At 42.5% G+C, this 12,292-nt stretch overlaps 1 protein-coding gene across 3 annotated transcripts in view; it reads left to right on the plus strand.

Moving 5' to 3' along the window:
* PRMT8 (protein arginine methyltransferase 8) overlaps positions 1-12,292 on the plus strand; it is a 101,480-nt gene that overhangs the window by 57,109 nt on the left and 32,079 nt on the right. For all 3 annotated transcript variants that reach the window (XM_048823337.2, XM_048823331.2, XM_048823325.2), the window contains one exon: positions 8,280-8,343. In XM_048823337.2, coding sequence (XP_048679294.1) covers positions 8,280-8,343 — 64 coding nt within the window. The remainder of the gene's footprint in view (positions 1-8,279; positions 8,344-12,292) is intronic.

A 12,292-nucleotide genomic window follows, 5' to 3' on the forward strand; every position in this document is an offset into this window, starting at 1 on the left:
AAGTACTTTATGGACGGAACACTAAAGTGCAGTTCTACTCTGAGAAGTGATTATGTAAAAGTTGCATCTTCTTACTCAATAGGTCTGCTCCCTTTGTGTATTCAGAGTTATTACTGGTGACTTGAAAGTGGTTGATATAAGTTTTTATTGCTTTTCACTCCTGTTTGCCCTGCAGAGCCAAAACAGCTCGGAGAGAGCGAGCTGGATTTTATTCCTTCTTTTAGTCCTCCATCTAAGTTCCATTCAGTTACAGCTGTGCACTGAAGACAAAAGGGTTGCCCAGCTAGATGTAATTGATGGCCTAAGTGAAGGATCTGTACTATTACTGATGAATAAGGCTCCGTGTTTGTCATGAAGGTCACGGATGCCATGGCTGTCTATGACCTCTGTGACTTCTGCCGCGGCCTGTGCGCCTGTCCAGGGAGCCGCCTCAGCCACTCAGGCAGCCCCTGGGCCAATCACACTGGCTGCTGCTGGGGCAGTCTCGGGCCCCCTTAACCTCCAGCAGCAGGAGCCTGGGTGTGTGTGTGGGGGCTCAGGGCTGGGGGTCGGGGTGTGGGGTGGTGCTTACCTGGGGGGGGCGCTCCCCAGAAGGGCGACAGGAACTCCCCCCCCTCAGCTCCGAGCTCCATGTGCTGCCTCCGCCCCCGCAGCTCCCATTGGCCGCGGTTCTCAGCCAATGGGAGCTGCAGAACTGGGGACTGTGGAGGAGCGGAGGCACCACATGGAGGTAGGAGCTGGGTAGGGAACCTGCCCCAGCCCTGCCAACCTCCCCCCCATAGCACCCACAGCGCCCCCCCCCCACCAGCACCTACGGCACCCCCCCAACCATGCCTCCCCCCCGGCTACCCCCCAAGTATCCACTGTGCCCCCAGGCCCACCCCCTCCCAGCACCCATGGAGCCCCCTGGGATCCCCCCCGAGCCACCCCATCCCAAGTATTAGTCAGGGGTATATAGTGAAAGTCATGGACAGATCACGGGCCGTGACCTGTCCATGACGTTTACTAAAAATACCTGTGACTAAAACGTAGCCTTACTGATGAAGCATGAAATGCAAAGAACTGGGCTTGACTCTTACGCCCAAATTTTCAAAAGTGTCCCTTGATTTTGGATGCCACAATTTCTGGGTGCCTAATCTGAGGCACCAGGTGTGTCAGGTTGGGCAGTGCAAAATGGATACAGCCAAATCCGAAGCCACTATTGGAAATGTTCGCTTTAGAGCCTAGACAGAATATGCAGGGCGGGCAGTTAGAAAGCACATATTTTTTCCTGTAAACTGAGCACTTTTGACTTGAAGCTTCAGTGACAATAAAAATGGAGCGCCATGCAATGCTGTTTTTATGGCCACTTTTCAGAATAGAACTGAAATCTATGCTGCTTATGTGATGGTGAAGAGCCTCAAACACCCTGGGCCTCAGTGCATGTTAAAAAGCCAACATTTCCAAAGAGTTATCACACAGGGCTACCTGAGCTGTCCCAGTTTTTTTGTAGATGTAAAATAGGAAATAACTGTGGTGCCTCAGATAGCCCATGTGGGAATTATAGGTTAATGCTGACTTTTTAATGTCAACCACGGTACACACCTAACCTACCAGCCAGAGAGTCACTAACAACACTCTCTTATTTCTAATTGTTCTCTCATCCTCTTCCCCTTTCATCCAAGTCCCAGTTCACTTGTCTAGTTCTCCTCTTGTCTCCCAGTTCAAGGTCTTGAATGTATTCCTTTCTCACTGCCTTCTTCCTCAGTCACCTTCTAGTAGCATCCATGAGTTTCAAACAAGTGAAGGAGGCTCAGTGTGACCAGGGAAGCAGGTCTGAGTGACTTGGTATAAGAACATAGAGAAGGGAGCAGGAGTGTGGCCTGTCCCTAGTTGGGGTGGGATAGTGCTGAGCTACTGAAATTCTTGCTTAGCCCTTGAAACCTGAGACCAGCTCCAGTATTGTAGGTGTGCAAAAAGTGAACCATCTTCTGCAGCAAATCTGTCTGCATTCTATGGTGTTTTTAGCCAAACCAGGGAGCAAAGGCAATTATGAATTGACCCATTAGGACATGAAGACATATGCCTGACATTAGTTTAATTGGGTATTAAATTAGGAGATAAACACACGATACAGAAAACATTATAGAGCAACAGCAAGTTACCATAATGAATGCTTCTAGCTCTTTAGCACAAGGGTATATGCTACCTCTCTTCTTGGACAAATGAGCCAGATATCAGTTTCCTGGGAGCAATGGAGCAGTTAGAATTGTTGGTTTTCTTGCCAGGGTGTTTGAAAGCAAGTGTGTACAGTTCAGGAACCATTGATATCTATTCCTTGTCAAGTGGGGGCAGGAAGGATCACACAGACTCCATTGTAACATCAAGCAAAGCACATAGTCTCCTCTGTTTTAGGCTAGCAAGAGAGGAACTCTTTAAAAAGGAAGTGGTAAGGACACAGTGAGGGGCTAAAACCTGGCTATGCATATCGACCGTCAGTGTATCAGGGGAATCCATAGTAAAAAGAAGAAAGGCTTAGGGAATCAAATTCACATTTGAGAAGCAAATCAAAGGCAGAGCTGGGAAGAGACAGATGGAGTTAGAATTAAGGTTGGTTGGAGAAACTTAAATGGGACCATATTCCATTGGAAGTTGAAATTATGTCTAATCAAAATACTTAGAAAATTGGGTTGATTTGTCTGGAATTTTGTTTTGGAAGAAAACTGGTGAAAAAAGTTCCAACAATGTCAAAGTGCTCTGTTTAGACATTTCTGGAATGAAACGTTTCAATTTTTTGTTTTGAATTACTTTTTGTTTAGACTTTTTTATTTTGTCTTATATATTACAATATGATACCATTTTTTAAAAGTTGAAATTGAATCAAAATGTTTTAATTGACCCAAAACCATTTTTTTTCCAGAATTTTACTGTGTGAAGAATTTTGAATCTTTTGATTTTTATTCCTAGCTGAAATGAAGCTTAAATTTAAAAAATCTCAAAATTCTTCCTGAAAAGGAACTTCTGTCCTCAGCACAGCTCTGGTTAGAAAGGCTGGGAGCAACCTCTAAACATATAGATGTCTCTGTAACCAATTCAAGAGGTATCATGAATAAACACAAGGAACTAGAAGTCTAACTAAAACGTAAGACATAGAGAAATGTAAGTAAGGGTGGTGAAATTGAGGCCCTTTCCTTGCTAAGATTACTGTGGCAGGGCTGGACTGTGCAAACTACCCACAGGAAGGGAAGGCATGCCTCAATGAAGCTAGAAAAGACATTACACCTCAAGGAGGCAGAATTCTTCCCTAGGCTCTCTGAGGTGTGCCTGTTACAGCCCTTCATTATTCCCTTCTACATGCCTGTCCTGCTGCAGGACGAAGGGCAAAAGATGGAGGTAAGGCTATGACTCTACCAGCTCTTCCTTTTGGAGTGGTTTATGCGCACAGGGGTGCTGGCAGGGAGCAGTCTTCATTTTCTCGAGTGCACAAAGTGCAATTGTGATTGGCCCTTACATGGGCTACACAAAAAGGGGAGGCTCCATGCAATCCCTCCATCCTACCCCATGCAATTTCATAAGGGCCAACCATAATTCAGCCTTTAGTGGTTAAAAGAAATTCACTGGACATAGTATCTCTAGTGGGGCATTTTAGACATATGAGGCCATATGACATTCCCATAGGGAAATTAGAGCAATGAGGATTACACAGAGCATTACTGATGCTTCAATGTCAAATTTGGAGGATATATTGCATGTGGCTTCCCAAGGGGTTTGTTCAAGGTACAGCACCACTCAGTGTTTCGATTTACAGCTTGGAGGATAAAGAGAAGATTGCGCGAATCACACTAGCAGGTGGCACAAAGTTTGGACAGAATCCCGAATAGTTTGATGGGTATAGTGGTTGCACTTTAAAACTTTCCACTTGTGCCTCAGTATTTACTCCAAATATTGAGGTAACATTGCCAAGTTAGCTACGGGAATTGGAAAATGTTTAGGTGCCACCACTATATAATATAACAATAATCATCATAAGTGTGCTGGTGACATGGATTGAAAAATCCATCAAGGCAATTCAATAAAGGCAAACGTAAAGTGGTTCATGGAGGAAGACATAATTAATTGCACACATTTTAAATGGAGGGACATTGGCTAGGCAGCAATCCTGCAGTTAAAGCAACTCCAGTGGGATATAAATTGAATTCTTGTCAACAATCTGATGCTACTACAAAAAAGGCATATGTTTATCTTGGGTTGTAGTAATAAGAATGGCATAAATCCAGCAAGGTTATTATTGTGCACTGCCCAGCAATGCTTAGGGATTAATCGGTTTACTGCAGTTCTGAGTGCCATATTTTAAAAAAGAGACACAAATTAGGAGACTTCAGAGGGAAAAACATACAGTTTTCTACAGATATTAAAGCACTTTTACAAACATGGGTAACTGTCATGATCCTCATTTTCCAGGCGAAGGAACTGAGGCATGGAGAGGTTAAATGACACGTGTAGGGTCAGGCAGAGTTAATGGCCAAGCTGGGGACAGGAGCCATGACTCTTAACCCCTCATTTCATGCCCATTAAAAGACTTAAAGTAAGACTTATGAAGAAAACTGGAGAGAACTGAGCATGTGCAGTCTGTTGAAAATATGACAGAGGTGAAAGTTATTTATCTATAAATATGAGAAAGGAGAATTTAAAAGAAGACAAGGATCAGTAATTCCCATTAGTTCAGTGAGGAAAAAATAAGGACATCTTCAACTTGAAATCTAGTCTGTTTAAAAAAAAATTAAAACTCATTTCAAGTACAATACCTACCCTTGAGTCCCTCTGTACATTTTTGTGCTTTTATAGATGGAAGTTCCTATTTCAGAAAATGTTTCTTTTTCCTTTTTATGGGTGAAACACCCACATAAATGAAGGCAAAACTGACTCAATGACTCATGATACAGAGGAAGCCGTGAAACCAACCATAATCAAAAAGTGCTCTCAAATAGACAGACTAAACGAATTGGTCTCTTTCAGTTACAGTTGTCTTAGGTGCTAATTCTAACAGCAGGTATACTTTTTCTACCACAAATGTGAATTTTAAGTTGGCAGTGTCTCTTGAAGTTGCAGCATGTGAAAACTAAGTAAAATATCTGGAAAATTATTATAACTCTCAGAATAGCTCAGTCAGGAGATAAAGCTGCCTAGAGAGATGGTAATGGATAATTAATTTAATACTGCCATAATAATGCCGGAGGATGGATTAGGTGACCTAGTTCAAGGTTCTTTCCAACCCAAAGGAATCTATTATTCCAAATATAGCATTTTGGTTAATTAGTTTACTCTCTCATTTTTATACTGTACTATTTCTTAGCTGATTATCTGCAAGTAATAAGGGCCATTAAAATTTATTTAAATAATCAATTCAATTAGATAATCAACAGTTTCAGATAAATGTGGGGGGCTGGAAGTGTCAGCAGAGTTTTGAACTCTGCAGGAGAAAGGCTTCAGCCTTTCACTTGCAGAACTTATCCGCTCTACAGGAGCAAGCTGAAGACTGTATAAACTCTGCAGGAAAAAGTCTCTCTCTTGTAGCACTTACAAATTTTGCAAGCTAAAGTGTTTAGGACTTCAAAAAAAGTGATGATCTGTGTTACAACTTGGCCCAGTCCCCCTCTTGATGGTCACCAGTCTGTTGTAAGTGGATCCAGCCCCTTTGTCCCATGTGCTTCAAAGCCCCCTGAGCCTGGGTACTCTAGTGGCTATTTTTAGCTCTGGGTCTGTAGGGCACATTCTCATGCACAGACCTCTTGTCTTAGTCCTTCCTTGGATCATGGGACTCCTCAGTCCAGCCTCCCTGATCCCTGAAACCAGTGCCACAGATCTCCCACGCCCTCCAGTTGCTTACACATGGTCCCCCAGAGTTCCACCTACCTGTGGGCAATCTGGCTTTTAGTTTCACTCCTATGGGGACACTGGGACAGGCAAACAAGGAACACCCCATAAGAGAGACCATTGTTCCATGGGATTGGTCGGCAGTTGAGAGACAATTAAATTTGATGGTCCTAAATCAACGGTGCTCAAACTATGGGACATGGGAATGTGCGAGCTATGTGCTTTTTTGTGTGTGTGGTTTTGTTTGGGTTTTTGAAGAGCTCTGGCTGTCAGCCCCAGATGCCTGGGGGCCGTGCAGAAGGGCCATGCACACCGGGGAGGCGGGGATAAATGGGACAGACAGAGCCCCGTCTCCCAGGCTCTCCTCCCCACCCGCTCACACTCAATTGCTCACCAGGAGATGGTGGGGCTCCAGCTGTCAGCCCCAGGATAGCAGCAGCAGCACAAAAGTAAGGGTGGCAATGGGGCACTGAGTCTACTGTGAAAAGTGATCTTGACAAATAGCACTTTTCACATTGCCTGCCCCACTTCTTCGCGGCTGCTGGCACAGTGCTGCCTTCAGAGCTGGGTGGTGGTATATGTACTTGTGGGGGAGGGGGAGGCCGTAAACAACTACAGAGACAAAGAAGGGGGGCCCAATCAAAATTCTGTTTGAGAACCACTGTCCTAGATAGTGCCGTGATTGCTTCTCAGTTATAGCTATTCAACTAGCGAACAAGCAACTTTCCTGGGCAGGGTGGCTGTCTAGAATTCATCACAGGAATCTTGCCTTCGGCAAGGTTAGGCATGAATTCAGCCCCTAGTATAAAATGGATGTCCTAATCCAAAAATGAAGGTTACAGTACAAAGCAGAGTTCAGGATTTGTTCCAGACACATCACAGAGTTGACGGAGGGTGTAGGTGGGTCATGATATTTTCATAAATACGGAAGGACATTTATTGCCAGAATATCAACATGTGAATATTTGTTGACAGAATTTGAGAATTGTAGTACATTTTCCAGGTTAGGATAGAGAGCAGCTACTAAATAAGGCACTCCACCTACTCACATCTGCCAGACTTTTTTTTTTTTTTTAAATACCTGCTCTACTTGGCCTCCTAGATCTGATTCAGCATCATTCCAATATGGAAGGAAGACAGTGTGATTTGTAAAAACCAATTCCTACTTCCAACTTCTTTGTGCTGATCAGGTAGCACAAGGGGACAGCTGGGCATTCCCTTTGCATAGGTGAATGCTGGGATAGTTTAAAGCCAGCCTCCTACAGCATAGGGGCATATTGGTGAGCTGCAGGGGATGTGACCAAAGTGTGCTGTGCTCCACTGATCCTAGATAAGTGGAACCACCTCTGTGGTTGTAGTAACTCGTGCCAAGGGCCTAACTGGCTCCTGGCTGCCAGGATTGGGAAATGGGATTGAGAGATGATGGAAAGCCACTATGGAGAATAGAAAAAAAGATGGAAAGCCACTTATGCCCCACATCTCTTCAAGTGTGTCCAGAATAGATCAGGTGCTATCGAAGATGTAGTCTGTACATTTTTAAGCCAGGAAGGAATAACTGAAGGACTAGTTTAGACCTCCTTTACATTACAGAAGTAACTCTGCTGAAGTCAATGACTCTGAGTCTCCAGTTTTATGCTGAAATACACAGATGTTAATGAGAGGATAATCGGGCCCAGTGGAGTCACATGGATGTAAAACTCATGTGAGAGCAGAATCTGTCTGTGAGTCTCCAAAAGAGATATGGGAAGCAGCACAGCATTTGATATAGGACACAAAAGAGCGCTAGAAGAAGGTCCTGGAGGCATACGAATTCTGAAGGTTGTTTTAAAAGTACATAAAATATATCAGTAATTTCATATATGTGAATTTTGGAATTCCCTTTCAAAGGAACATATTGTTGTCAAAGTAGGTAAGTCATGGAACTGATGAATAATTGCTTTTCCAAACAGACAAGTACTGAAATGGTTTGGATGTAGACACAACTTGAACAGTTTGGAAGCATATTTTTTCAACTGCGTTTGGAAATTTTGCAACACGCTATTCATCCTCTTGAGTTCTTTAATGATTGGCTTTTTTGGGGTGGTGGTGCTGGTGGAGGAAAGTAACAGATTTTCCAACAGATTCTGAAGTAATTGGGATAAATTCAGGTATTATTATGTGTGCTATGCAGTCTATTACATATGACCTCTTTCTTTCATATTTTCACATGGGTTTAGAGAAAGTTTCACATATAATACACACACTTCACAGTTTTCATGCTAAGATATCACCCTCTCCATGGTGGGACTGCCGATAAAGCTTTGATTTATCTGCTGTCTATGGTTGCATGTTTTGTACAGATTCTGCTGTGTTCAATAGATTTTATTTCTGTTCAGTATGTCTGAAGTCTTTAACACAAAGCTCTCCTTTGTCCTGTTCTTCTTTAGATTGAATGCTCCAGTATATCTGACTACTCAGAAAAAATTATCAAGGCGAACCACTTGGACAACAGTAAGACATCTAAGAATAGTTTCTGTGAAAAATGGTGGCAGACTGGGGCCTGCACACTCTGATTGATTTCTGTTGTGTAGTTTACATGTAATTGATGGTTTGGTACATATAGCTGATGATTGATGTATTTCGATATAAATAGAAAACAAAAGATACCTATTTACAGCTCTAGGCAACTGGACAATTACTGAGAATCACTATCCACGCTGGTATAATCACCCAGGAGCACATGAGTGCTTATATGCAATGAAAGTAAATGAACCTAACTAGCTGGTAATTCAATGTAGCAAAATAGACCCAGATGCTACCTTCAGTGATTCACTCAATCCACAGCAAATAGATGACCTTTACAGAGGCTTTTTCAAACTGGGGTTGGGGACAAGTTCAAGAATCAAGGGGCCTCTCATGGAAGGTATGTCTTCATTACAGAGTGAGCCATGACTAGGCTAGCCCTGGTAGAAGGTTCCCTAGTGCAGACCCCTACCGTGTGCCAGACCCATGTAGCTGAATCCACATTGGTGCTGTACTAAGTGCTCCTGTGCTGGGGTAGACTTTTGGCAGGACATTCTGTGGCTCTCAGCCCCGTACTAAGCTGTGCTGTTGCCAACAGACAGCACTCTGGGGGGACGATTTCTCACATGGCATGTTTATTCAAATCTGGGGAAGCACAGCAGAACTGTAACAGGCAACTTGGGGTTTAAATGCCGAGCTAGTGTAGGTGACTTCCAGTGCAGAAGAAGTGAGGAGGTCGAGAGCAAGAAAACATGGCCGAGGTGGAATTGTGGGAATGCAATGGAGGAGTTGATTAGCCTGTGTCCTCACTGCAAAGTAGATGGGTTGCCAGCCTGGGCTGAGGAGAAACACAAGCTCAAGCCCATGCTGGGCTCAAGCCCAGCAGCATATGCTAACCTCGGTTTAAAGCACTCTCAAGCATGAGTAAGAGGTTCTGTGTGGACGACAGGGGGTTGGGTAAACACCCATGTTAGATCCCAGGCTAACTCTCCAGTGAAGACTTACCCTGTTGGCAGTACACTCTCTTCTCTGCCAACCGGTCTTCTCTCCAGTAAAACTTTCATTGACTTGAACTATAGTTTTGCCAGAGAAAGATTTGCAAGGCTATTTTTTAAATGTTAAAAGCAGCTGCAGTGGTCTCTGCCATGCAGTCGGCAATACCGTCAATGACTGCTTAATCTATACTGACATTTAGGGAGCTGTGAGTGGTGAAACTAAACTGGTCAGTCTGGGAGCTATAGAACTAGAGAGAAGAACCACAAGGTCTGTCTGTGTCCAGTAGCTGAATCCAGTTTCTTCTCGAGCATGAAGACTCAAGGTGCAAAAATTTGGATACAGATTTCAACCTGTTCATGGGTGTTTGGATCTGGGGGGTGGGGGGAAGGTTGTTCAACTTATCAGAGGGGTCACCAAATGAAATTAATAGGCAGCAGGTTTAAAACAAACAAAAGGAAGTATTTTTTCACACAATGCGCAGTCAACCTGTGGACCTCCTTGCCAGAGGATGTTGCGAAGGCCAAGATTATAACAGGGTTCAAAAAAGAATTAGGTAAATTCATGGAGGATAGGTTCATGGAGGATGGGCAGGGATGGTGTCCCTAGCCTCTGTTTGCCAGAAGCTGGGAATGGGCAAGAGGGGATGGATCACTTGAGGATTACCTGTTCTGTTCATTCCCTCTGGGGCACCTAGCATTGGCTACTGTTGGAAGACAGGATATTGGACTAGATGGACCTTTGGTCTGACCCAGTATGGCCGTTCTTATGTTCTTATATAAAGATGGGGGCTATTTGAAAAATTCTAATCTAGAACTTGGTTCCAATTTCAAACACACTTGATGCTTGGGAGGTGTTCAGCTCTGAGGTCTGGGATATTGATTCAGAGCTACTTCTAGTGTTATGTACAGAAATCTGATAATGAAACAGGACTGCTACAAGCCTTCTCTATGGGGTTCAATGACTGAGCAAATTACCTTTTTTTCAGATAGATCCATCCCTAACCTCCCTGAATCTGTGATCCTCCATAATGAACAATTTTGGCCTAATCGTGCTGTCACTAACATAGGTGGAAATCATAGGAGTAACACCACTGACATCAATTAGTTCACACCAGTGTAAAACCCAAAATAAAACCCTCTTTGTTTACCAAGACACACCATTCTCTAGAGAGTCCAAAGGCCATAGTCTGCTCTCGGTTACACCAGTGTAAATCTGGAGTCACTCCAATGAAATTAATGGAATATCTCCACATTACACTGGTATAAATGAGAGCAAGCCCTGACTCCAAGGATCCCTTTTCCTCTCCTAAAACTCATAGAAGCTTTAAATTTAAAAAGATCCTTTAAAGTTAATTTAGACTAGAACCAGTGAAAGAAGCTGAACGGACAGCTGTTTACCAAAAACTAGGTACAACACAGCTAGCGGCAGTGTAAACTTCCCCCACACTATGCCTTTTAAAGTGTTTTACATTAGCGAAGGTTTGCGGCCCAGGTTGTGTGTGTGTGTATTCATACATGTATATATAAAAAAATTCAGTTTCTAGGTCTGTCATTCTGGCAGCTGTCAACAGTGCTAAAATTCACCCCAAAGGAATCATCAGGACTGTTCTGACATGTGATAGAAGTAGGGTACCTGAGTGTTGTAGCAATCATATTATGGAAGGATGAAATTCACCTCTGTGCTTCATTTAAATTTTAAAATAGAGTTTAAGTGGGACATTAAGCTTGTGTTGGCTCCATTGTTACCCAGAATGATGCATCCACATAAAAAAATTCAGGCAAACTCATATTTCAGAACCTAGTTTTCCAATGCCAAGTTTTCCAAATCATCTAACACAGCTTTAATATCACATAGTTCAACTTAATGCTGGTCAAACAGTAATCTCCCACCCACCATGATTTCTGATTATTTTAGTGAATAAAAACATTGAGTTCTGTTTGCTAAGATTAATGGGTTTCTATTATTTGGTATGCAGAAGTATTTGTACTAGTGCTAGGTGTTCAGGAAAGTTTCTGTGAATCCTAAAGGTTTTACACATTTTAGCACAGATAATGATTTGTCTAAAAATTAATATTGGAAAGTGCATTCATATCTAATCACTACATTTTTTTATTCTCCTGTGTCAAACATTTCAATTGTCCAGTCAGGGAACAGACCCAGTGCCATCTCACTTCAGTAACTATCCCAAAACACAAAGGGTGTATTGTAGCAAAGGGAACAGTTTGCAAACAACCCATAGTTTGAAAAATTATTTGTCCAAACTATTTGGAAGAAAACTTAGAAATAATTAATATTTCTGGAGAAAGTCAGGACTCATTTGTGAATAATTTGCTAATTACAAAGGGAGCTAATTATTTGTAACAAATAATGCAACCAGATCTAGATCACCTCTAGCATTACTGTAAATAAAATATATGCTCTCATTTACACCAATATTATCATGGTGCAATTCCATTGACTTTAATAAGTTACTCCTGGTTTTCATCTGTGAAAGTCAGAGGAGAATCAGAGCCTACTTGTGTCCTTCCACAGAAGTAAAATGAAGCACTTACATTACTTTATGCATACCTGCTATTATGATAACAAAATAAACAGATCAAGGCTGGATTTTGCTGTAAAGTTAGGTTTATTCAAACCAAATGGGTTACTTAATCCACGTAGTGCTGCGAATTCAATTAGCTTCGGTGATTCACCTCACCCCCTCTACTTCCATTCTTGGTTAAAAAAGAAAGCGAGAGAGTATTTAGAGAGGAGTACACCTTTGAATTAGAAGCGGCAGTGGGAAAGAATGCGTAGGTTGTTCCAATCTGGTTTGTATAACTCAGTGTACTTGGAGGCAGGTATATTAAATTGAAAGCTTAGGTGGGATGTAACTTAAATGAAGGCAAATAGAATATACACCTAATATGTATTTCTGCATAATCAAAACCCTTTTGAAACA

This window comes from Caretta caretta, chromosome 1 (assembly GCF_965140235.1).
Source record: "Caretta caretta isolate rCarCar2 chromosome 1, rCarCar1.hap1, whole genome shotgun sequence".
In the NCBI taxonomy this organism is placed as follows: Eukaryota; Metazoa; Chordata; order Testudines; family Cheloniidae; genus Caretta; species Caretta caretta.